The following is a 26,615-nucleotide window of genomic DNA, read 5'->3' as shown; positions in this document are numbered from 1 at the left end:
TCCCGAAAGAGAACTCTTTCATTTAGCACACACAGAGTTAAAATATAGGTAGAAGAGGAGGTGAGAAATTCCACTGACCTTCCAGCAAGAGAGTTTTTTGTTAGCAGCATTTCTAAAACTGTTAGCACTGCACCAGAGCATCTCTCAGCCACTTCTGGTACACAGAGCTTGCATTCCCAGCCCATTTTTCTGCCAACCTGGAGCTACAGCCTGCAGCCAGATAGACCCTGACTCAGTCTGATCCTAAAGCTAGTTTGCTTCCAGTCCAACCACCTTGAGCAGCAGAACCTGCACTGTTTATTCACTTGAGAAGGAAGTTTATTCACCCAAGCAAGGAGCTGTAAGATTTAGGCTACTGATATGCCTAAAGTCAGGCATATGTTTAGCACCTGCTGAACGAGAAGCTCAGGTCTGAGCCCACCCACCCCTACCCTTTACAAGCAATTGGTTAAAGGGTAATATGACACAGACTTATTAGCATTAAAAGTTTCTTTTTCCTGTTGTAAGGATCGCAGACCCCAATGGCAAGGAATAAGGGGAGCTTGTCAGGAAAGGTTGTAAACAGAAGCAGAAATTTGAAAATATTGTCCCTGACTGAAGCAAAGAAAATATCCCTGCATCACTCCTCTTACAGTCATGGCAAGGTCAAATGTTCTTTGTCAAAATCTAAACCAATAAAGCATACTAATTTATCACTCAGGTTTCTCATGCTCTTCAGTTATTTTTAAGGAATGCAGCTGATGTTGGAGTTACAGTGACCTAGCTCAAACTATAGTGGACTGTTTCTGTAACAAAGTACCAGATGTCTTTTGCACACAAAGTTGTTTACTAGGCCAAGAAAAGTGCAAGCAACTAGAATAGAAAGCTCTTCTCTCAATTTCACTGACAGTGTAAGAGGTGACATTAAAACCCCACAGTTACTTTCAGAGCAACATTTTGAGTGCTTTAGCCTAAAAGTGTTATAAATGCTTCCTGTGTCAAATTCAGCTTTAAATAAAATTCATTCTAATGTTAACTAGAAAATGTGGAAACATAATAAAAGTTTTTGCAACGCAGGCTTGTGTTTCTAACACTTGTTTTGAATGCCACGTGCAGGAAAAAAATATGTTGAGATATTTCCCCCATTTCTTCTTTACTTGCTTAAGTCAAAAGTTTCTCATAAAAGGCAAAACCCAAACTGTTTTCAATGGCCTTGTAAGCACACACATTTCCTGAGGAATTTGTGACCACTGAGGCTATGTGCAAGTTGCCAAAAATCCTGAGGAAATGCCGTCATAAGTAAACTTTTACATTTAATGTCAGAGCTTCAAAAATTTACTGAAAAAGCTATTTCAGTAGCATAGTATTGAACCCAGACAAGTATATTTTGTTTGTTACTGCTATGTATCACCAAAGCTTTTTGTAGAGTCCCAGACTGCAAAGTTCACTCAATAGTACATAAAGACAGACAAGAAATACCACAGGGACAATCACTCATTCTGTGCCCCAAAGTCCAGGATATGGGGTTCACAGCTATTGTAGACAGAGAGCAGACAGCTAAGTCAAATACTCCCTGCTCTAGCCAGTCCTTCTAAACTCTGTTTTGCAACATCCCTGTTGTTCCTCTTCAGATGGTTTTCAGACAAACATACAATGCCACCTGCTAAGATCAGCATGCAGGACTCTTTTTCAGGGAGGCAGTTATCCAGACCTTGGAACTATCCATTACCATAAGGACCTAGGAACAGGAGTCATTATAATGCATTGCATGCTTCAAAAGTAAACAAGGGACTGGGGAGAAGGGATTGGAAATTCAAACCAAACTGAATTGCTTTGAAGACAGAAGTGTACAGAAATTACACTGAGTTGATTTCAACAGCTGAGGTAACAGCTGAATTTCTGATGACAGAAAAAGAACTGTGCTTAATAATCTGTTTAAACACAGTGTGGACATTGTCTTCAACACAATTTATGCCACAGGTGAGTTAACAGGAACTGAACTTGATTTAGTAGCTGAAGGCTGTATCCTCCTGCCAAGGAGGCTGCCTCTAGCATAACGCTGCTGCAGTTTAGTTTGAACTGCATTTCACATAGTTCCACAGTCAGCAAACATCAGATCTTGAGGATTCCTCCCCTTCTGATACAGAGGGAGAGGGATCTCCCTGCCCCTTTGAAGATAGGAGCTGGAAAAAGAGTTGGAAAAAGAAAAGGTAAGCAAAGGAACACTGCTGCAGACAAGAGATATTCCACCCTCCAAAATATTCCCACTACTCTGTGTGTGCCAAATGGTAGAGAGCTCATCAACCTGATGCTTCTCTCAGCTGAAGGCTGCAGGGGCAGCAGATCACCTCCCACTTTTTAGATGTGGGAACATTCAGAAAGCAATGCAAAATATCTGTGACTGCTCAAAGGTAGAAAGAGCGATAAAGAACCAAAGATTGGAGTGTGAAGAGGGGCAAAGAAGCTAGGATGATGAAACTATCAAGGCAGGAGATCAAAAGGAAGGAAGAATCCACAGAAAAAGGAGAATGAAATGAAAAATTGATGAGGTGGTAATGAGGGCATATGGCTTGGGTGAAAACAAGGGCTGTGGAAGAGGGAATGGGTCCTCCCAAGGGACTCCTCAAATGACTACAGGAATTGATGTTTCCATGATACTCATACACATAAGGTCCAGAGCAAGACAAGTCAACTCCAAATGTCAGATAAAAGATGACCTGTCAATCTCAAGAGTTTCCCTTAAAAATGGACTTCTATGCATTGAAACACAGTTTGGTTAGATGAAAACATCTTATCAAAGTAACACCTTTGAACACATCCCCAATATTTCGAGGAAGGTTCCTATACGAGCCCTCAATTTGGATGTCATTTTTTTGTTAAGGTTTGTAAAATGAATGGTTTTATTCACTGCTGCTCTTTACCATTTTCTGATTGTTGCTTTCTCAGGCTTGTGTTTCTAACACAATTAGTAACTCTGATTAATTTACTGCTTTTTGAGTGGATGTACTGCAGCTGGAACACACAGAAGAGATCTGTTTGTAACAGATTAGAACAGACTCAATCAGAGAGCCACCTATGAAGCAGTGCTTTGTCATACACACTGCTGAGGGTTTCCAGTTTTCCACCTTCATCTGAGTTTTCTTCTCACATCCTTATCCCCTCATAATGATTTGAGGTGCTAAAAAATACTATCCCAGGTGCACCAATCCCTTCTTCAGTATTTTACCCAACAAATCTGACAGTAAGTTTTTTACTAACAATCATAAATTGTGCGGTATTGGAATGTGCAGTAAAAAGAACTAATGACAAAAATTACTGAGGAGTTACAAACACAGGCAGTAGAGAGGGACAAACCTGTGTCCTCCCCGTGAGAGACTGCACTCATGATGGAGTTAAAAGGGGACTCTGAAGAATTATTCGTCAAAGGCAGACATACACACATTAAAAAAAAAAAAAAAAGTGGGTTTTTTCCTGCTATTTTTAAACACATAAGTGTATGATCCAGGGCAACTTTTTAAAGTAATGTGATACAGCTCTCTCAGGCAGCACTGATTAAGCGATACTTCAAGTATTTCATATCAAATGAGCACTTTTCTCTAGGGAAAGAGTGAAAGATGTCAGACACACTGTGATTCTTGATCTGCCATTCACATTGAGTAGCTGTTAGAAAGGCATCCTTTTTCTGTTTAAAACTGAGCATGGTTAATCTATGCTCTTACATCCTCTAAAACTCCCAAACTTTGAGCTCTGTGCTGTCCTGCTTTTTTCATCCTGGTCACTTAATTTCTGCAGTTTCTGGGTAATTTCTTTTGCTTTATCTAGTACTTTTAATTTCACCCTACATACTATAAGCTTAGGATTGGGGGCATAAAAAGCCCTATTCAAACCAATTCCACTTTCCCTACCAGGTCCTTTCAGAATGCTTTTTTAAGAAGGCAACATAAACAAACGTAAAATTAATCTCCTTTCCAAATTACTGCTGGTCATAAAATGAATAAACCAGATGTGTGTGATAGAAAGACAGGACCTGCTTTTCAGTTTGTTTCCATCATGTTCAAAGAAGGCAGGGACTGTGACATTACACCTGGCAGCACACAGCCATGACTGACGTTGTCAGCATAAATATGAGACAATAATAACAGATGGTAGTTTGGGTGTTTTGAATTTCACCGTTTTCTTTACATATTAGTTTAAGTTATAATTAGTGATGTTATAAAAAAAAAATTAGAATTCTGCTTGGTTTACCCGTGTTTGAATAGGACTACATTTTCTGCTAGAAATTACAGCGAGTTTTTCTCTCATCCAAACACACTGGTGTACCTGCGCCTGCCACAGCTGCTCAATCCACTCCTTACGGGTGCACTCCGGCGAAAAAAGGGCGCTCACCCTGCACAGACCCACCGGGGAGTTGAGAGGGAACCCTGCAACACCAGAACGCGTGCACTGTGCCTTCACCCCAAACTCCTTTCGGCCAGCCCTCGGGACAGCGCGCAGTCGGCAAGGAGCCCGAGGGGAGCTCCCTGCCGGCCCTGTCAGCGGGGAGCGGCGCCGGCAGCCCGGGCGGCTGCTCCCGCAGGAAGCGGCAAGGAGCGCGGCCTCTCCGGGCAGCAGCGGCAGCAGCCTGCCCGCCCCGCCGGCCGAGGCAACAACTCCGCCGCCTCAGGGCGTTGCTGGGCCCGCCGCCCTCCCGGCGGCTCGACGGCGACCGTCGCCACCCGCGCGGGTGGGGAGCGGCAGCGCCGGGCTGGGAACAGCCAAGCCGGGCACGACTCAGCCGGGCCGGGACCACCTCAGCCAGGACGGGACCCACCGCGCCCCGTGGGGTTCGGCAGCGCGACAGCCGCTCCTCCCCTCGGCCGCGGGCAGGGCGGGGGGCAGCGCTTCGCCGGCGGCTTCTGCCTGTCCCGGAGGAGGAGGAGCCGGAGCCGCGGAGCCACGGGGACAAAGTTAACTCCGGAAAGTTTAGCGCGGCTGGGAAGGGAAAGGCGGAGAGCGAAGGGGAAGGTCGCTCCCGCCCCGCCGGCCGCAGCCGGGGCTCCCCGAGGAGGCGGACGCAGCGGCTGGGCCGCCCGCGGGGGACGCTCCGCTTCCCTCGCCCTGGGCTGGGCACCCCCGCAGCAGAGTGCTCGGCGGCCTGCTGAGGTGACCGGCCAGCCGGAGCGGGGCACGGCCGCCCTCCTTGGCCGCCTCCCCGGGAGAAGCGGCCGGAACCGGGGACTGGCGCCCGGAGGAGCTGCTGTGGGGCTGCCGGCGGCCCCCGACCGCCGCGCCGTGCGCCCGACGAGCCGGAGGCTCCTTCGCCACCCCCTCCACCGGGACCCCTGCGCCCTCCTCCCCACGGCCGGCGGCTCCCATGGCTCTGAGCAAAGGGCTGCGGCTGCTCTGGAAGCAGGAGCCGGGGCCGAGCGCCCTGCTGGAGGCGCGCAGCCGCCAGGACTGCCTGTTGCTGGAGGCCGGCACCGTGGCGGCGCTCAGTAAGTGCGTGCGGGGGCTGCCGTGGGGGCGCGGAGATGGAGTGTCCGTGGGTGCCCGTGGGGGCGCGGAGATGGAGTGTCCGTGGGTACGGGGCTCTGGGTGCGGCGGCAGCAGGCGATGCCCGGGAGCTTTGGGGCACTTTCCCGTGTGGCATGGAGAGAGGAAGGGGAGCGCGCAGACCCGCGCCCAAGTGGGACGCTGACTGCGCCGAGCGCCTCGCCTCACTTTACACCCCGACCTCCAGCACGGCCCTCCAGGCTTGTCCGCTTGTTGTCGCATTTGGGTGACCCCCGGTACCGTGCCATGCACGGAGGGCTGGCCAGCATCTCCTCCCTATCCGTGTCCGACCCTGCTCTGGATGGCTTTAGCCTCCTCACCGGCAGCCGGGATGGAAGAAGCAGGAGAGGCCACCCGCCTGCCTGGTGGCGCTGGGGTCTCGGCACAGGGCACCTTTACTGTGCAAGGCTCACCCTCTACAGCCTTGACCGCAGAGGAGGGCCGGGATAAAGGGATGGGGTCTGCTGCCTCTTGAGGAAGTTTCTACTCAGCTACATCAGGTGCTAACCACCAGTGAAGACAGCCAGCTCTCAGCAGGGATGTTTTTGGATGACTGGTTTGAGATTTGTGTCCCATAAAAACCCCCTGGCTTCTTGCTGTGGTGCCAGACCTATCCCTGTGGTTTGAATGGTGAATGGCTCTTAGTGGAAGAGTTTCATAAACATGCTCAGGGTTGTCTCACCTTGTGGTTTTGATACTTGTCGCACATGAATTAACGCGCTGCTGATGTTGCTGATGTTAAAGCAGACACAGAAAAATGAGGTGACTGAGAATGTAAGGGGCAAAAAGCGATGCAGGGGAATGCATGTTTGTGCTGTGTTCTTAAATTGTTTTCTGTGTAATACCCGTGCCTGCAATCATGCTGCTGTTCACAGCATTGTAGGAGTCTGTATTCAAGCAGCTCAAATTGTTGCAGTAAGAACAATGTGTACATTGTGATTTGTACAATGTCAGTCACAACATCACCTCAGGATCTGGGTCCACTGAGCTGGGTCTTCCACAATGTACAGTGGCTGGACACGCAGACTAAAATGCTTGATTTTCAGGTGTTGGGGACATTATGAATGGCAAAAGCCAAAAAGGTCATCAAGGGGCAGATGATTTTCACAAGAATAGTTCTGATAGTAGAAAAATTTTGACCTGTCATGAAAAAGATGTTATTGTCACACTGTAGGATTTTTTGTTTCATTGGTTTTATTTTATTGGAGTTTCATATTGTGTAATATTTTGGGGGTTCAGTTTCTTGCTAAACTCTTTGTTAATAGTGGACATCAATGTGTTACATTTTTCTAGGGCGAGGGTTTGTGTCAGTTTTCAATGAACAGGCAGTGAATAGTACTGTGCAGCAGTACTAACTCATTTTCTCTGATTCCAAAACCTGTTGACATTAAAACTCTATATTGATATCAGTGGAGTTTGGTCTGTATTTTGTTGTTCTGATAAAAATATAAAGTAGCTCCACTTCCTAAAGCCAATGGGAATGAATAAAATTGAGAGTCCAGTATTTATCTAGTCAGTCCCGAGTCATTTGAATGACCAGTGGCTGGGAAGATTTGAAATCTCACTAATTACAGGAATCATTAACATAGAGTAGCTTTTTCTTCCCCAGTGTTGCCAATTCTCGTTTCAATTGCTATACCTAAAACGATTTAGTGGCTGGGAAGTTGCCCAGTGGAAAAGGACCTGTTGGTGCTGCTCGACATCCATCTGAACATGATCCAGTGTGTGCCGAGGTGAACAAAGAGGCCAATGGCTTCCTAGCCTGTCTCAAAATGGGAGCATGTCCAGTGAAGGACGAGGGAGCCAGTGAAGTTCTGGAGCACAAGTCCTGTGAGGAGCAGCTGAGGGAGCTGGGGTTGCTCAGCCTGGAGATAAGGAGGCTCAGGGGAGACCTTATCCTTCTCTACGACTGCCTGAAAGGAGGGTGTAGCCAGGTAGGGGTTGGCCTCTTTCCCCACGTAGCCAGGGGGACAGGAGGAAATGGCCTCAACTCGCACCAGGTTGGATATTAGGAAGAATTTCTTCATGGAAAGGGTGGTCAGGCATATTGGAACAGGCTGCCCCGTGAAGTGTTGGAACCACTATGCCTGGAAGTCATGCAAAACTCTGTGGATGTGGAAGTTGGGAAACATGGTTTAAATTATGAATATGGTGGTACTAATTTAATTGTTCGACTCACTGATATTAGACATATTTTCTAATCTTAATGATTCTATGATTTTGTGATTCTATGATTATAGAATTTATGCACTCTCTCTTAAAATGTGTTAGAAGAATAGAAGAATTTTGAAGTAGTGATGTACATGGTGTAAAGAGCCTGTTTGCCAGGCCTTTTGAAAATCCAGTGTCATGTCTTGAGATAACTGTAATCACTCATGTGTTGGCATTCAGCCTATTCTGTGGTAATAACTTTGTCATTTTGTTTCATTTGATTTCCCTATTCCTTCCTGGGTCGGTTCCTGTATTGTAGGAAAAGCTAGTTTGTCTTGTGGAGCCTGTTTAGATGATTTCTTCTGTTTATGCAGCAGAGAACCAGAAAAGGAGGGAAAACCAGTAGTAGGTATTGTGATGGTAAATTTAGAAGATGAAGAGGAAGCTTCACAGCAGGGTGGTAACAGAAACGACATTAATTCTGTTTTGTTTGACTTGCCTTTAGGTTGTTACTAACCATAGAACATTACAGTGGCAGGTTAACATAAACTTTGTATATGTGTGGTTTCGGACCTACTAGTCCTAGGACTGTGTTAGTTTTGGCTTCTCTGTCTAATTTTCTGTTTATAAAATAAAGGTCTTTAAAAATTGCATACCAGTGGTGAGGAGGAATTATGCAACTGTGCCTTGTGCAAACCTCTACACCAAATAAAAGCAGATTGGTATACCTGGAGCACTTAAGTTGTACAACAGTTTATGTAGTTTTGCAATCGCACCCTCATGTAAACAGAACTGTAGAGAAGAATAATCAGAGATGAGCAGTGAAGGCCTGAGAACAAATTTTAGTCATTGTTCATTATTCCTTTTTCCCTAATTACCAAGTATCTCTGCCCTTGAACAGGTATGACATCTGCACTTACGGAAAGTTTAATTGCTTCTATAATAATTTGTACTAGAAGAAACTTAAATGTTGAATTTAACCTAGTTCAAGTGGCAGAAGGGAGTGAGAACTGTCCTAGAAGAAGTGGTGTTGCAAAAAAAAAACCACACACTTGTATAGACACAGTGTCAATACAGGCTATAAGCTTCTGGCAAACTCCTCATTAAAACCAGCACTCCCAAATATGTGAGCTAACAATCTAATGCTGTCTTGTGAATGAATAACTTTATACTTTTTCCTCCCTTGATATGTTATAATGATGTCAATTTTAGTTGCAAATTGGTTATGTTTTAGAATTTCCTTGCAGCATATAGAGATTTAATACCTGAAAAATATTTGCATCCTTGATATCAGTAGCGGAAGAGTATTGTAAAGATCTCTGATTGTCTGTGATGTCAGCAATTGATAAAATGAGAACACTTGTCATGTAATGGAAACCTAAACTAAGAAATTCTTGGAAAAATCAAGGAATCAAAAGTCACTGCAGGAAACCTAGTTGCATATCCCTAAACCCCTTAACTTATTCTGTGTAGAGGTGTGATATCAACAGAACAGTTTTCTGTTCTACCGTAAGTTAAATAGTATTTTTGAGGATGGGAGTTTTTCTTCCTCCTCTCATGATGTTGTAGGGTGGAGGGTAAAATTCACTGTTTTGAATTGATTGGTACATTTTGCTGGAGGCTTTTTTTTTTTTGTCACTGGCAGTCCTGAAGCTTCAGTCATCTCCAAAAGGATGGGTGACAGCCTGAAACAATTTTTCTAGGAATTCTCTGAACTAGAACATCAATATATTCTGTGGAAGAAATGTAGAGTCATGAAGGATGAAGAATAATTGTCATGGATTTAGAAGTTTTTGCTTAATACAACAGAGACTATAGATACAGATGCTGTTCCCACTTGAAACACATTACAGTTTCAGTGCTTTACAGATGGAGTGAACTGCACAAGGTAATTCTGGACTGCTAAAACTAAACTAAATGGCTAAATTAAACTAAGGCTATAGTGCTGAAAATATGGTAATTTAACTTTATTATGGCAGGTAGTTTCAGTGAAAAGCTGTCAACAGGAGTGCTCTGCTATTGAATTTCAGCATAATAATATGTTTTCTCAAGGGCAGAGCCAAAGGGTGCAGCGATATTTTTTTTTTCCTAAAGCTCTTTGATTCTGCAGCTGCTTTTATAAAGGATGTTACATCACCTGTTATGCTAAATCCTAAGTGATTTAGTGGTGTCTGGAAAGTACAGAAGTTCAAAGCTGATACAGTGCATATTTTTGCAAATATGTCTACGTTTTTCCAGACTTTCACCCACAGCTTTGGGAAATCAGCCTTTACTAGAGAAAACTTATCTAGAGTTAAGGTGTGTGTACACTGTGTGGAGGAGCTCTGTGCCTCCTCTGTGGCTTCACTTGAAGGTGTGTGTGATTCTTTGATGCAGCTGAGTGAAATCAGGGTAAAGTCTTGCAAAACCAGGGAACAGCAATTATTTACCTGTGCATCTTTTTTTCTTTCGTACACAAAGCAGTTTCTGTGCTATGTGTACATTCACTGTTTACAATTAACTTTGGTTTTGTATTTCTGTGAACAACTATGCTACTGAGTGTGGTATGGAAATCAAACAGTGTAAGCACACTGTGAATGTATTTCTAAGCACTACACTCTATCCAAGACAATGAGCCCTCCACCGTGGCTTATTTCTACTCTCACATGAGAATATTCATATAGCTAGTGCAAACTTCAGTGAAGTTTTCTGTAGTTCAGTGGTGTTCAAACTTTCCCATTTGTGGATCCCTACAGAACTTGTGGAGGCAATCTTTAGAGCAGAAGTCTGGTCTTCCTTGGTTATGCTGGCTGTGGGCACTTGCAAGCTATGGTTTCTCAGGCTGAACTCACTGCTTTAGATTATAGTGATTATAGATTCAGATTGTAGGAAAAAGTGTATGTTGCAATTCTTTCACTGTTGTCAAAATAAAAATTGGGTGCAGAGAAGTGGGAAGATGTGTTGTTGTAAATATAGAGTGTTGATTACAAGACATTTTCTATGCTAGGAAACTGGTAGTGGTTGTGAGGGATGAATTTTTTGTGGTGGTTATGTCTGTAGTGACTGCTGCAAGTTTCTGTGTAAGTGAGTCATATATGGCAAAAACCACATAAAGATAATGGCCAAGCTTCAGAGAAATCACTTAGGGACTTTCCTTCTATTTTTTTGACTGCCTGCAGCAACGTGGAGCTGGCCAGTAGAAACCTGGTGGTTTCATTAATCCATTATTCTTTGATTGTGAATGAATATATTCATATATGTACGTGCAAGTATGAAAACATAATCTCTCACTAGAAGCAGATTATTCTCAATCTAATATAGAAAACCAGGGACCTAATCTTTCCAAAATGCTAAGTTTCTGTTTTGTTTGTTGTGTTTTCAACCAGAAATGTCTCTTAATAGAAAACTGGTAAAAACATTGCTTAATGTTTGAAATATTTGGACTCTCTTAACTGTAACTTTGACCACAGACTTCTTTCCAACTCTGTACTGACCTGTAACTCTGACCACAGACTTCCTCCCAGCTCTGTACTTCTTGGCCTATATGGTGTGTCTGAATACAGTCTGACTTGCATAATGCCTGTGTAGCTTGAATTGAATGTGAACAGGAAGATTTTAGTGGTGAAAAATATTGAAAATACAACAAAGTGCTTTAAATGTGTCTGAAACACAATTTGTAGGCAAGTTAATTGTCTAAACTCATACAATGACAGACATTGGACTGATTCTAATAAGATGCTTATGGTAGTGTATATATGGGGTTTTGGTATGAAATGTCTGTTTTGATTATAGATTTCCCCTGTTTCTGTGAAAAATTCACACCTCTTTCCTCCAAATGCTGAATGACACAAAGGCATCCCATGACATCAGATCTATGGTTCTTATAGTGCTTAGAAGTACACTTGAGATTACATATATAGAGCAGTACCTAGAGCCAAGCAGGTGACTATTTCCAGAATCAGGCTGGAAAATCACCAGGGAGAAACAGAATCCATGACCCAGTCTCAGACTCCTTTTTTTCCAATAACTTTTCCTTTGTTTTTATCTTTAAGTTGTAGATATTACTGTGTCTGTCCTTAATGTTGGACTCAGAACTATGGTGCCTTTCTACAGTCTTACTCCGGTCACTGACCTTTCTGGTCTCCATGTGTTTGAGAGTAGTGCTGATTCTTGCTGAAGTCTGGGGGATCAGCCCTAAGGAGAGGTTGAATAAAGGAAACTGGGTATGTTTGGCCAGCTCCTGCTAGCTGGTAAATTGAATCTGCAGCTTTTACCAGCAGGAAGTCACACTTGGTTAAGCCATATGGTATAATGTAGTTGTATGTCATTTCATGGTGTGAGGTTTTTTGGCTCTGAAGTATTTTATGCATGGAAAAGGTCACTTTTAATTGATTTTGTTATGGGTTGGTTTCATTGAATTATTGTGTGCCTCTTGTTTTGCAAGGGTTAAAATGTTGAGCCAGCATGCCAACCTTATATATAATTTACATGAGGAGCTTATTCATAATTAAAAAAGAGCTTGAAGAACGCATATCATGTGCAGATCTAAAGCTATTATGAGCAGCACAGTTGTGGTAACTATTGCATAAGAGCAGATACTCAATTATACACTTAGTGGAAGGAAAGATTACTAAAAAGGTATTCATGGGAAGCTTTAGTGGAGTTTGGTGATTATTATGTGTACTGTTTAGTTACCTGAGTTATTATTAAGTAGTAAAGAAGTGCACTACATCATTTCAAACTCAGCTTGTGCTCTAAGTAGAAAACTTTTCTGTTTCTTCAACTTGTGTAGCAGTATTGTGCATTAATTGTATTTGTGTATATCTAGGTATCTCAATTTGGCTGGCTTGAAAGAGGAAGGATTTCACATGAGGACAGGCTGTAGCTAAACACATAGTCCCCATCCTAGGTTTTCAACCAGACCACTCTCACTGCCTCTGCATTTCAGAGATTTTATAAAGGCTGTTGCAGAATAAACCCCCTGAGTTTGGAACGTTTAAAAGAGAAACACGGAAACAATTTTCATGTTACAACAGAATCACATAATCACAGAATGCTTAGGGTTAGAAGAGACCTCTGGAGATCCTCCAGTCCAGCCCCCCTGCCAAGGCAGTGTCACCTAGAGTAGGTGACACAGGAAGACGTCCAGGTGGGTTTTGAACATCTCCAGAAAGGGACACCCCAGGACCTCCCTGGGCAGCCTCTTCCAATGCTCTGCCACCATTGATGCAAAGAAGCTTTACCTCATATTGACATGAAGCTTCTTGTGCTTTAAGTTATGGCCATTGTTCCTTGCCCTGTCACTTGGGTAGTCACACTCTGATTCTGACTCACGTGTCTTAGCACTCTTTGAATGCTCTAGGGGATGTTTCAGTTTTTGATAACAGTCTTTTGAGATTTCAGCAATATTTTGAGATATATAAGTATTTCCTTTGATTAATAAATTATGAACCTGGCTCAAGCCTTCTGCAATAATGTCCTTTGTGCACAAAGGAGTGCACAGTGAGGAGTGTAGCAGGACAGGAGACTTCAAATTCCATCAGTGTCTTTGACAAAGGGAATTTACATACACCCCCCCCCCCACACACACACAAATTGGGTCCATATGCACTAAAACATGCTGGCCTCTCTGTTCCATGACCCACAGACATGTCTCTGTCTATCTGGCATGTTCCTTTCCTGCTCCTTCCTGCTTCTTCCTTCCAGGCAGCTCTGCTGGTGCTGCTGCCCTGACTGATGCTGCTGTGCAGGCGCAGGTTCTGACTGTAGCTACCAGTCCTGGCAAAACAGCTGTTTGGCTGCATGTTTGGAGAAGTACTGTACCTCGTGTGTGATGCCACTGGCTTGACCTGGGAAACTCCAGTAGGTTCCATACATGCCAGTGGCAGGTGCTTCTTGCCAGTAGTGGAAAGAGCTGTGTGTTACTTAATTCCATGCTGAAATTCCATTCTTTTTGATTGTGCTTTTACCAGACACTTTCAACAGCCAGCTTTCCAGCTTGTAATTCTATTGTGAAGAGTATCGCCATGCTTTCAAAGTGACTTTTGAAATGCTTTCAGGTTGTGCCTGGCCTGCAACTTTTTGAGGTCCCTCATCAGTCTGAGATCTGAATCTCTTGGTGTTTCTCTTATTTTAGATTTCTTCCTAAAGCTAGAATATTTGGAGCAAGAATTTTGGTTCTGGTTTTCCCTTTTTATTTTAAACTAGCACAATTATTTTAATGTAGACAAGCTTTTAAAGCAGGGAACAGATTTAAGAAAAAATTGTCAGTATGTTGTTGCTAGTCTTTTCTACTTAGTAAAGATGCCATGGAAAGTGAAACATCACTTTCACATGTTTTTTTGTTTGGTTGGTTTTTTTTGTTTTATTTGTTTTGTTTTGTTTTGTTTTGTTTTTAATACATAGGAAAGTCTTGACAGGGAGGTTCTTTCAAAAGACTGAAACATTGTTATAGTCTATCCAAACTGGTTTTGTGAAGTTTTTTATGTGCCAGAGAACTGAGCTTTCAGTCTCAGCTCTTAAAATTGCTGTTACAGAATATTTAAATTGTTATTGTCCAGAGATTTATGTTACCCAATAAAAATCACTTTATCCTCTGTCTGTTGCTTATGTTTTGCTTCACTGGTGTGTGTGGTATCAACATTTTGCCAGTTTTTCCTGATCTACTCAATGTTCTAAGAAAGCAGAATAGTAAGTTGTGAAAGTATGATAGTAAAAACAAAATCAAGAAAAAACTAACAAGTATAATTAATCATAAGCACAAAAATTAAGACAAACATATTTTAATTACTCTTGGGGGTTGCCACTGCTAAGGAATTTTGCAAGGGAAATTGTCCTTCCATTCACTTCAAAGTGTCAGCAATATATGGGATATTTAGTTGTTTTCTATGCTTCTCACTGAGCTCTTTGCCTCTCAGGATTTATAAGGAGAAGTCTCTTTCTTTTCTATCATCCACTGCAAGCAGTTCAGTTTGTCCTTTTTATACCCAGGGGTTTCAGGGTTTTTTTTTAACTGCTGAAGTTAATTAGGAGCATAAGATTGCATATTATTAGCAAATCTCTAAAAGTACTATGTTGCTGTTTATCTGTAGTTCAAGAAGTGAAAGGACATTTGAGGGTTACAGTCTGTTTTCCTCATTTGGGAGACTGACCTTGCTCCTCATTGGGAAATATATGCAAAATGCAGACTTACTCATTCAGGAAGTATGCTGGTTTTATGTTAAAGTAACCAGTGACAAGTTTGATGTATCTTCTGGCTTACTATCTAAATGTTCAGTATGTGCCCATTGAAGTTGTTTATTGCAGAAATGCACAAATATAACTTGAGCATCTGACCCTTTATTTATTTAATTAACTAATTCTTACTTCACTAAAATATGTTTAATTCCTATTGAGATCAACATCTGGTGTTGTGTCTACATCAGATAATGTTATCTTGCATCAAATAATTCCAGTTCTGTCTGAAATTAGACTGAGAGTCTGGAAGTATAAACTCTCTCTTTGTGTACATCAAGAAAAGATATTTTATTTTACTTATGGCAAGACTAATTGTTATTTTTGTTCTTATTTTAGAACAGTGTAAATTTTACTTGTGCTTATATATTTCTTTATTTATTCTGGATCTGATGTGGCATCTGTACCATAGAAGAATGCTACTAACAGTCAAGTTGTTTTAAAATGTAGTGGGTGCTCTTCTTTCTTCTAGGGTGGTATGTGGAGATGCTATGCATTTCTGTCTCATCATGCTTTAATCTCTGTGGGTTTACAGCATTTTAACCCTACCTTTGTACTGTAGTCTTGTTTACTGAGAAAATCAACTGTAGGAAGCATTGGTGTAGGCAATAGCAATCTGAAAATTTTATAAAGAGTGGATAACTAAATTTTCTGCCTTTCTCTTTGTCTCTTAGCTCCAGAAGAAAAGGATGCAATTAAAGGACAGTATGAAAAACTTGTGGATGCTTATGGCTGCTTAGGAGAGCTTCAGCTTAAATGTGGTAAGTGACCATCTGTATGACTGAGATTATAAAATGCCCAGACAATGCTAAATGACAATAAGTGGCTAAAGTTGTCTAATTCCTGAAATTGTGAAAGCTAGTTGCACCTTGTCATTTACGGTCTGGAAAAGATCTGTTTCTTTTTCTATTTTGTGCCAAAAACATATCCCTGAATGATGGATGGATTTTTTCTTAATTTGTTTTGTCTAACATTCTTAGCTGCCTGAAGATAATTGCCATTCTTCTTTCTATACTGCATTTGTCCAAGGCAAGCTATGATTTCCTAATTTTCTCTTCTTTAAGGATCATGTTTAGACAGTGATTATCATGGTCATCTGAGAGTACAGTACTACAGATTGCCAGTTCTTGCTGTAATGCCTAATTGCCTTTAATCATTCACACAGATAAGAATTTGCAGAAGGTGGCCTCTGGCTTCAATTAGTATAGTAAGGAATGTTTATTGTCATTGATGTAAATTTTTGGGAAATTTGATTTAGCAAAGGACTTGTTATTACACTGCCTGCAGGAATGTTAATGAAAATAACATGTTTTAAGAAGAGAACTGCAGTGATTGATTTGAAGATAATAGTACCTTACACAGTGGTTAAAAAGCACTGATGAGTTAGATGCATAAATTAAAAAAGCACCGTTTGCGTTGTTCCCAAGTTGTTGCAGAGAGCCCTAATTTTCACTTGGAGGAATGACAAGACTTTTCCATATAACTTGATGCTTGGTCCAGGAGTCTACCAAAGGCAGTGGTGGTGTGAGCACTGCTGTATTTAGGCCAGTAGATATAACTGCGTCTTTTTATACACTGCTTACCATTTTGCAGCCTGAGAAATATGACTTGAAATTGATCTGAAGAGGCAACTGCAATCTGAAGGATTTTTGTGTCATAATTTAAAACTGTGGGCCCATCTAGTCTTTTAAAATGAATGTGGACTTTTTGTTTGTTTTGTTTCTTGTGGAGTTAATTAGACATTTCTCTGGCATTTTATGTCAATTTTCTAATGTAATTTAAAATGGAGCACTCATGATTAATTTGTCTTGGCACTCGGATCTGTTTTTCTTCGTAGAAGTCTAATGAATCCTGTTGCAGTAATAAAGGAATGTAGCTATTGAATTCAAGATCTTGAAGCTACAGATAAGGGTAGTTTTGGTATGTGGTAGGAACCAAATATATCCAATTTTCGTCTTCATATTGAAAGGTGAATGATTTCAAAGTGGGTATGAAATATTCCCAGCCTTATTTTTTCTCATGTCCTTATTTCTTCTGGAACAACAAATGCTTAACTTCAGTGCTCTGAAAGTGTGAGGTTTTTCCTTTCTGAGCTTTGTCACTGCACCTCTGCCTTTTTCTAGCATTAGATTACAAGTTCTGGTACAGGTCTTGCTTTGGAAGGGATTGTTAAAATTCAGTGAAAAGTCAGAGGGTCGTGCTGTAATGGTAAGTGAAGGTAAGCAAACATTTTCTGCTTCTGAACATGTTTCAAAAAGCAAAGATGCATGTCTGCAATCTTGCTATTCAAGAGGTAGCCCAGGTTTTTGTCACAGTCTGGTTTAGATCTTCCATCTAACATGTCAGTGAGCTCCATCCCTTTATCTGTTGCTTACATAAGAGATTAACACTACAAAGGAGTAGTACTGGGTTTGTGTAGCGAGGTTTTTGGTAGCAGGAGGGGCTACAGATGTGGCTTCTCTGAAAAGCTGCTGGAAGTTTCCCCCATGTCCAATGGAGCCAATGCCAGCCAGCTCCAAGATGGACATGCTGCTGCTCAAGACTGAACCCATGAGCAGCAGTGGTAGTGCCTCTTGAACAACCTATTTAAGAAGGGGAAAAAAGCCTGTGCAACTGAAGCTGGAGAAGAGCAATAGAATATGTGAGAGAAACAGCCCTGCAGACTCAAAGGTGAGTGAAGAGGGAAGGGTAGGATGTGCTCCAGGCACCAGAGCAGAGATTCCCCTGCAGCCCCTGGTGCAGACCATGGTGAGGCAGCTGTGCCCCTGCAGCCCATGGAGGTCCATGGTGGAGCAGAGGTCCACCTGCAGCCCATGGAGGACCCCGTGCCTGAAGGTGGCTGTGACCCCATGGGAAGCTGGCACTGGAGCAGGCTCCTGGCAGGACCTGTGGACCCATGGAGAGAGGAGCCCATGCTGGAGCAGGTTTGCTGGCAGCACCTGTGACCCTGTGAGGGACCCACCCTGGAGCAGTTTGTTCCGGAAGGACTGCACTCTGTGTTAAGGACCCACACTGGAGCAGTTCATGAAGAACTGCAGCCTTCAGGAAGGAGTCATGCCGGAGAAGTGTGTGGATGACTGTCACAGGAGGGTCTCCATGCTGGGGCAGGGGAGGAGAGTGAGAAATCTTTCCCATGAGAAGGAAGGATTGGCAGAGACAATGTGTGATGAACTGATCACAGCCCCCATTTCCCATCCCCCTGCACCATTGGGGGACAGAAAATTGGGAGTGAAGTTAAGCCTGGGAAAAGGGGAGGGGTGTTTTTAAGATTTGGTTTATTTCTCATTATCCTACTCTGATTTGATTAGTGATAAATTAAACTAGTTTTCCCAAGTTGGGTCTGTTTTGCCCATAACTGCTGACTGATCTCTCCCTGCCCTTATCTTGACCCGCAAGCCTTTCATTATATTTTTCTTCCCTGTCCAGCTGAGGAGGGGAGTGACAGAGCAGCTTTGGTGGGCACCTGGCATCCAGCCAGGGGAAGTCAAACTGCTGCAGGAATGCAATGTAACTTTTTCCTTTTATGTAGAATGTATTTTAGCAGCTGCAAACAAAGGCATAATTGGCTAGCTCTTCACTGAGCATCAGTGATCACACAGTCTTTGTTCAGAAGTATCAGCATTTTTTCTTACTACTGGAAACATGCAGACCATAAGTATTAAATTAACTGAGAATATTTGTGAAAATACATTCCACTGGGATATTAAGCATGTATTTGTAGAGCAGAAGGGGAGACTTTTTGCCAAGACATGAAAGATGTCTCTGAACGTTTTAATTAATCTGTAAATATCGCTACTTAGAAATCCAAATAAATCTCATTGTATGCCTGCCAAAGTAGATGGTGCTTTTCACAAGAAAGTAGATGAAATATGTGAAACTGACTCACAAAGTTAATGTTTCCCACCAGTAATAACATTCACTTCTATGTACTTTCATCTGTTAACATGACTCACTAAGTTCTTCTGCTTTCTTTTGTGAGATGGATGGCGGCAGAATGAATTGTACAGTGTCTCTGAGCTGTACCTCAGCCAAGATTTTGCCTGCCAAAGAAGATCTAGCAGTGACAAATACATCTTAAGCAAAGTGTTAAAAGAGCTGGCTTTACAGTGTTTTGTTCAGACACTGTGATGTCAGGAAGAGATGCATACATAAGGTATAAGATATTTTAACACCATCACCACATAGGTTGTTAAGTTTAATACAGCTGCTCTATTTGGGGAGGCATTCTGAATTCATTTCAACATCTATGTATTCTCACTATTGCACATATATGATGTGTAGTTGAAAGGAAGAAATTTCAAAGGCAAAAACAACAATAAGTACCTGTCTTCTATTCCTTTTGCACATTTCCTAAAAATGTACTTGTATTTAGAAGAAGGAGAAAGAGTATCTTTGAGACTGAAGTGGTAGTTTGGAAGATCTTGGCTGTTTTCATAATTCGCCTGTAGATTTCCTCAGGAATTTGCAGCTAGGTGGTTAGAATGTACTGCTCTGCTATATTCTGTTACTATTTTTGAAGACAGACAAGAGGCAAAATTGTTTTTTAGTGGACTATAAAATGGAGTATGTGTGGAGTGGAGATGGAAAAGGCTGAGGGAACATAAGGCAATGGCATGACTGTGATGGAAGGGAGAAAGAGCAAAAATTGGAGAAAATGAATTTCTGAAAAGAAAAGGCAGTCTTGAGTGAAATAGTTACAGTTAAGAAGGACAAAATAAGAATTGAATATTGGCTCTTTCTCACTGTAGCTCATAATAGGCAAAACGGAAATCATCCCCTAAGCTTCAGGGGAAAAAATTGTCTTGAGTCATGTAGACAGGTTAAATACAGTAACTGCAGCTTATTATTGTACAGTGTGACGTACCAGAACTGCATTTCCTGTTCAGCTTGGATAAAGGCAGTTGGTTTCACAAGAGCTTTTGAAAAAATAGATGGAAATTATTATTGTCTTGTTTCTGTGCTAAATATTCTTCATCCTCTGTCTCTCTTGTGCAGCCTGATAAAAGGGCATTCAGTGCATATCGCTGTGAGCAAAACATTTCTTGCATTTCTTCAAAAGTGTTCTTTACAGATGGTTGTAGTGATTGATAGCTGTAATGAGGCAAAATAATGATTTTGGTTACAATGCATGAACATTTAGCGGAGATCAAATTTTGGTTCATAAACTCTGAAAGAGGTTTTTTTTTCTGTAGTACTGTATGTGGGTCTTGCTTTTTCATAGATGTGTTGCTGTAAGAAAGCATGACCAGTAAGGAACACTTTACTTCTTGCTCTAAAATTATTTCAGAGATTTCCTTGAAACATTCCAGATTGTATCCCAAGGACAGGAGGGACATTTCTACAGTTGTGATCTTCAATTGCAGCTCTTACATTCCTAAATCACTTCCATCCATGTGTACACTTTAGAAAGCCTAAAATGTATCAGGATTGTACATGACACTATTGTGTAAGTTAAAGAAAGAAAAAAGTTTTTTATTTTCCAAGGTGGGGTATGGTAAATAGTCTACAGCTGATGTGGTTGGTGGTTGCTATAAAGTGAAATGTAGGAGCCTGACCTGGAGCCTTGATCACTTCCCAAGAAAAAAAATTCCATTTTTTTGGATTGTTTTTATTGGCCTTCGTGCTGGTCCCATCCATCATGCTTGTTGCAGCTATTGGGTGAATATAACATCTTTTCTGCTACTGTATTGCACATGAAATTGAGGGGAAATTACAATAAAATTTCCACCCATTGTATTTCCATTAATTACTTTTGTTTTTAATAAGAACTGTTGGGCTTGTGTTTCAAGAAATGTGTTTGGCCTGTCCCATACTCCAGATATGCAAGGAGGTCCTGAAAGCAGGGAGTCTCTGTAGACTGGCTGCAGTGGTAGACTGGAGGGCCACTGACTTTGGGGAACTAATTTGTTGTTAATTCTCCCTCTGATCTGGAGGATGCACTGCCAGCATTTTGAAACTCAACTTTCTGTCTTATCTGAGCTTGCATTTAAGGGGTGACTGCTCATTTAATGACTTTAGTACTTTTATTCTCCGTGTTGTTGTTGATGTTCTGGACAGAAGAATTGTAAATACCTTTAATGCTGTTTAGCTCCTTTTAGAAGCTGTAGCCCCATAGTTTGCTTCTTGATGATGCTGCCAGGTGGGTTTGTGTGGACTAGCTGATGACTTTTTCTTGTGTTTGGTGTTACTCTGGTACTTCAAATGCTACTTGTATGAAACAGTTTTTCTGGAAACTTAAAAGGAGCAGTATTTTTAATTTAATTGTAGGATTGGAAATGGTAGTGAGCTGCAATTTTGAAAAGTTAGGGCTGCAGAGATTGATGGAATAGTCTTGATTGTTTAAAGGGGAAATACCTTCTGGGTTTAACCAATAGATGGATGTTTCAGTTTGATCTATTTCATTAAAGCTGTGACATTTTCACAGTTTGTTCAGGACAACAAATTTAAAAAATCCTTTCTTTCTTGTGTGATGGCCTCGCAATTTCACTTACCAAAGGAAATCCCACGTTGTATTCGTAGCAGGATTGTCTGTCTGTTTGCTTTGGGGGGGTGGGTGGGTGTAGTAAACCAGGAGTGCAACTTCATGCATTCTTTTATGAGATTTACTGGGTAATAAAAATTAATATTTAGGAACTAGAAGAATTTTTCAGTAAATTCCTGTCAGCTAAGAATCGTATTTTCCTTCCAACGAATGAACAATTGCTAAATAAAATCGTATTTGAATTTTTTAGAAATTGAGAGAGTTGTTTTTAATTTTGCTTTTTATAAAAATTACATGTTCCAACAGCAGCATACATCCTGATTGAAGTAATTTAAGTAATTTCTGCCCTTAAATTTAAGTCTATTTAGGCTGTGGTTGATTCAGCTCTTTTCATGTTGCATGTCTATTTTCAACAGGAAAGATTGTGCGTTGTTGACATTTGCATTACAGAAAAGAAACCACATTCACTTTTTAAAGCTGAAATTCAGAAGTAAAAGGACTGATTTTTTTTTTTTTCTTTACTGTGTTCATAATAAGCAGACTTTAAGGGACTGGCAAATAAGCAGAAACGTTTTTCCTGTTTCTGAAAATGTTATGTTTCTCCCATATTAGGTACTACTTGGATATGTAATGCTTTTGCTTTATTCCTTGGAATAACATTTGCAGTATGAGAAAATGCCGAAGGGAAAGCGTGAGTGGAAGTGGCACAGTTATCATTTCCATTACAAACTGGTTGAATGTATTTATCAATATATATTAAAACCAGCCTGGGTTGAAGGAAAATATGTGAGAATTAAGGTTTGAGATTCAACAAACAGATTCCTAGACATAAATGGATGCTGCTGGTAAAGAAAGGAAGATAGGGAAAGCTTTCTCTGTGTATAGCTTAGTGGTGAGTAATTTCTTACACCTTAATGGAGACATGACTAAAAGATGAATAGTGGGGTAGTGTTTTAGTGGCATTAATTCTGCTGTGTGGCGTTCTAAAAGGGTGAAAGGCTGATGGGAACATTACCTCTGTTCAGAACCCCATGGCTACATCTATGCTGTGTATAAAAATGGGTAGGACACAGGCCTTGAGCACTGTCAGTAGGATATTGTGATTAGTTTGTTCCCTGTGCCCAGAGGGCATGTGCACCAGGCAAGGATCTTCTTCCTGCAGACAGTGTGCAGTGGTAGCCCAGAGGTGGTTCCCAGGAACACTGTCCAAGTACCACCTGGAATGAAAGTGCTATCAGAGGATGGGGCTTGGAACCTGTTTTCCAAGGTACAGGCAGAGAGATTTGTGTTAAGACCACCTCAGCTCACAGAGCAGCCTGGGAGGACAAAGTGGCAAAGCAGGCTAGCTTTATCATACCTTAGATCTATTTGTCTCTTTTCAACCTTTTTCTCCAGTTTTCTGGGCTATAAGTGTGAAATCCTTTGCCAGCCTGTCTCTGTTCAAATGTATCATGAAAAGTGCATGGTGGCTGCTCGGTTATTTGGAGTACTCTCAAGAGACTTACTCAGTGTATTTAGAAATGTAGAATAGTTTGAGTCAGAGGGGACCTTTATACACCATCTACTTGCACTGACATGGGAAGGGACACCTTCCTCTAGACCAGGTTGCTCAAAGCTCCACCCAGCCTGGCCTTGAACATTTCCCAGGGATGAGGCAGCCACAACTTCTCTGGAGAGCCTGTTCCAGTGTTTCACCACTCTCATTGTAAAAGATGTCTTCCTTGCATCCAATCTAAATCTGTGTTCTTTCAGTGTAAAGGCTTTGCCCCTTGTTCTTCTATCATTACAAGCCCTTGTGAAAAGTCTCTCCATCTTTCATTATAGGCCTCCTTTTAAGTATTGAAAGACTGTAATAAGGTTTTCCCTGACCCTTTTTTTCTCCTGGCTGAACTAACTCTAACTCTTTCACATGGAGTTACTGCCCAGTGGCAGTAAAGTATCACAAGCTTCAAAAAACCAATCTCCTGATGCTGCAGGGACAGTGAAATACCTTCTTTGGTGTGATTGCTCTTTTTGAGCTTATTAGCTAGTGATTTGGGGGAGTAGAAATGCTGGACCTTTGAAGGTGTAGGTGAGTATCCCATATGGGGGTGAGTGCTTGAGTGGAGGAGGTAGTAAAAAGCATTTATAGTTTCTGGTAAAGAAGAGCAAGTTTCTAGGTAAGGCAAAAGTATAATTTTGGTTGGCTTTTCTGTCATGCTTTATTCCTACTCATTACCTTCTTAAACTAGAGGATTACTCTGTTTAGATCCAGTTATTTTCCACAGGTTACAAGCTCCTTGAAGGACAGAACGACAGGTAACAAGCCTTCTATTATTAATGTTGGCTTTCTCATTTGATCTCTTCTGAACCATTTAGGAAAGTTGAAGGTCACTGAAGGCAATGAAAGTACTTGTACACTTTGTCTCAGCATCACACCCAGACAGTTCTCCAAGTCCATCACTACTGTTTTTTTGTGACTAACAAAGCTGACTAATATTAAGACATACTACTTGTGTTTCTATATATTGCTTCCAAATTCTCAGGAGTGAATTTTACTCAGAGCTGTTCCGTTTTGCGTGGTTTCAGCTAAGTAACAGAAGCTATTAGCTATCCTGAGAGACAGCTAACTCCTCCTAGCTCTTTCTGGAGGCTGCAAGGCAGTATGTAGTCAGTTATGAACTCTGGTGGTGATAACTGATGTGTCTCCTACTCTTAATTCTTTATAATTATGCAGAGTCATGTGCAAAGGAGAAATGAGCTATTAGTATTTCTAGCCCTCTGCTACAGTGTCAAAAGGACAGCAGACATACTTCTTGAAAGCACTCAAGAAGGAGAACATGGCACGCCGTTGTTTCAAAAAGAAATGTGGTGAACAGAGCTTTTTAGTAAATACCACCTACACTGGCCTTTATACAAAACTGGAGTCAGCAGAACAGAATGAATAAGATCTAATCTCCCACCTTGTCCTGCCATTCCAGTCCCACGTGCCTACGCAAATATTTTGGCCCTGCTGAAAACCACCCCTAACTCTAGTTTCTGTAGCCAGCCAGAGCAAGGACTCCCCTGCTGGTGTTTCAGAAAAAATAGTTGTTGTGTGAGAGCTGGTCTGCGTTTTCAGACAGTGGGTTGCCCTTGAGGGTTGGAAAGCAATCCTGTGATGTGTTCCCTTTTGCTGTCTGACGCCATACTGTCCCAGATTGTCACTGTGCCCTTAGCTAATTAACTTGCTCTTGGCAGGTCAGCTGTTGGTTCTGCTGTGCTAAATTAATAAATCTTGGCTCATTTCCACTTTTTCTTTCTAACTGGAGTGACTAGGATGACATTGTCTCCATTATAGGCCAATTTAAGTGAATCAAACAGTTTCTTTGTAACAAGCCCAGCATTTCCAGAGAAGTTGTTCTGCTGTTTCTTAATTATCATTTCAGAGGGAATGAGCAGATGTTGAAATGGTTCTGTGTACAAGAGATCTGATTACAGTGGTGTTCTCAAGCTACAAATTTATCTTTTAGTTTTGGGGCTCTGAAGTTCAGATGCTTCATAATTTCACACTTTTGGCAGCTGTAATTGTTTTAGTGTTAACTGAGGTTGTCATTGAATCGTGTACATGCATTTGTAACATAAAAAGCAAAATCTCACGAGCTGGTAATACTGAAATTCTGTGAATGTCTGAACATACCCAGCTTCAGCAAAGAATCTGAATGCTGTATGTTCTCTAGGGTGGTGAAATGGATTTTTTGAGTAGTGTCCCAACAGTCAGTGCATTGCTCTTCATAAAGTCAGCGGGGAAAACACACTCTAGTGCAGAAGACTATGGCGATGGATAAGTATTGTGGAATATTGTGCAATGGCAGCCACTTACCTGCAGTTAAGAGGCATTCAGAAATGTAAAGAACGTGGCCTGCGTGCCTGTTGTTCCTATTTGCTCTCCTGTGAAGCAAAGACGCTGGCCTCTGCTGGAGCCCTGTCGGCATTGCATGTGACAGGACTGATGGGAAGCTGTGTCCACCTGGAAGTAACCCTTTTGTAACTATCTGTCACTTTCTAGGTAACACTCGGCTGCACTTTCTGGTCCTGGTGACAGGCTGTACGTCAGTGGGAAAAATCCTGGACGCTGAAGTTTACAAAATTACTGCAACAGATTTCTGTCCTCTCCAGGAAGAAACCAAGGAAGATGAGCGTGTTACTGCCTTGAAGAAAATACTGAACTCTGGGATGTTCTATTTCACCTGGCCTAATGCAGGCTCAAACTTTGACCTGACTGTGCGGGCTCAGAAGCAGGGTGATAACAACTATGAATCTGGTAACTCGTTCTTCTGGTTAGTACTGCATGTTATACCAGAGACTTCTGTTGTCCCCACCTGTATCTTCTTGGTCAGACCTTCTCAGAGGGAAATGAACATGTGCATTTCCAATGCATCTCCTTTCATTCCATTGACATCTCCTTTTACAGGGCAGATGGTCTTAGTGAATTTATGGTAACTTCTGTTAAATTAAAATTAATCTGATAGTGAAATGCAATTATAAAATGACATTTTGTGCTTCAAAGGAGGAAACACAACATGCATGTTCCTCATACTACAGAAACATGTCTCTACATGTCATGAATAATTTCCTCTGCAGTCCTTTTTAGTAATTTTCTTTAAAGTTATCTGTCAGAAACCGGCACTTAAATTGTTCATAAATCACATCATTTGCACTGAAGTATCTGTTATTTTTAACAGTATATGTGTTTAAATTCTGTAGTTTAATGTTTCAGTAATATGCCCTAGTTTTTATGTTGAAAACATCAATATTAATGTGTTTACAGCTCAGTGCAAATGTAAGTTGCACAAAAGAAAACTCCTGGGATACACCGTTCTGTGCTTTTTACTTTCTTGTGCTTATAAAGCAAAGAAAACATTATCTCATATTGTGGTAAGTATTGGTTGAGGGGGAAGGAGAAAACACAGTGCTAGGTTTTGTCTTCGCTAGGTGGGGTCATGGTTGATGTAATTCAGTTTGTTTACTTTGCAAGTTTTGGCATAATGCTTAAATTTCTATACCCTTCCCCCCAACCCCCTTTCTTTTTAAACAAAAAGGTAGTCACACAGCAGGCATAGCTGTTCTGGAAACAAATGAGAGTTTGATGTAGGTGGAAAATACCTGGCAAGGTTAAATGTGGATGTGCTGTTAGAATGTGCAGTGGGGCTTGTGGGCCAAAGTAGGTGAATATTAAATAAGCAAAAAAGTTCATAATGGGTGATAAATTAACATGAGAGAGCAGTTCAGTTAAGCTAAA

At 41.5% G+C, this 26,615-nt stretch overlaps 1 protein-coding gene across 2 annotated transcripts in view; it reads left to right on the top strand.

Moving 5' to 3' along the window:
• The first annotated feature begins 5,195 nt into the window (after positions 1 to 5,195).
• Positions 5,196 to 26,615, top strand: part of SYNJ2 (synaptojanin 2) — a 67,522-nt gene continuing 46,102 nt past the window's right edge. Inside the window, exons 1-3 of one of the 2 annotated variants that reach the window (XM_085055771.1) lie at positions 5,196 to 5,453; positions 15,549 to 15,635; positions 25,383 to 25,653. In XM_085055771.1, coding sequence (XP_084911897.1) covers positions 5,333 to 5,453; positions 15,549 to 15,635; positions 25,383 to 25,653 — 479 coding nt within the window. In that variant the 5' untranslated portion in view covers positions 5,196 to 5,332. Of the gene's footprint in view, positions 5,454 to 15,548; positions 15,636 to 25,382; positions 25,654 to 26,615 lie in introns of those variants that run through there. The other variant, XM_085055773.1, reaches the window with a different exon arrangement.

This window comes from Lichenostomus cassidix, chromosome 3 (assembly GCF_008360975.1).
Source record: "Lichenostomus cassidix isolate B80296 chromosome 3, HeHo_3.0, whole genome shotgun sequence".
In the NCBI taxonomy this organism is placed as follows: Eukaryota; Metazoa; Chordata; class Aves; order Passeriformes; family Meliphagidae; genus Lichenostomus; species Lichenostomus cassidix.
This window is presented reverse-complemented; position numbering and strand designations above follow the sequence as displayed.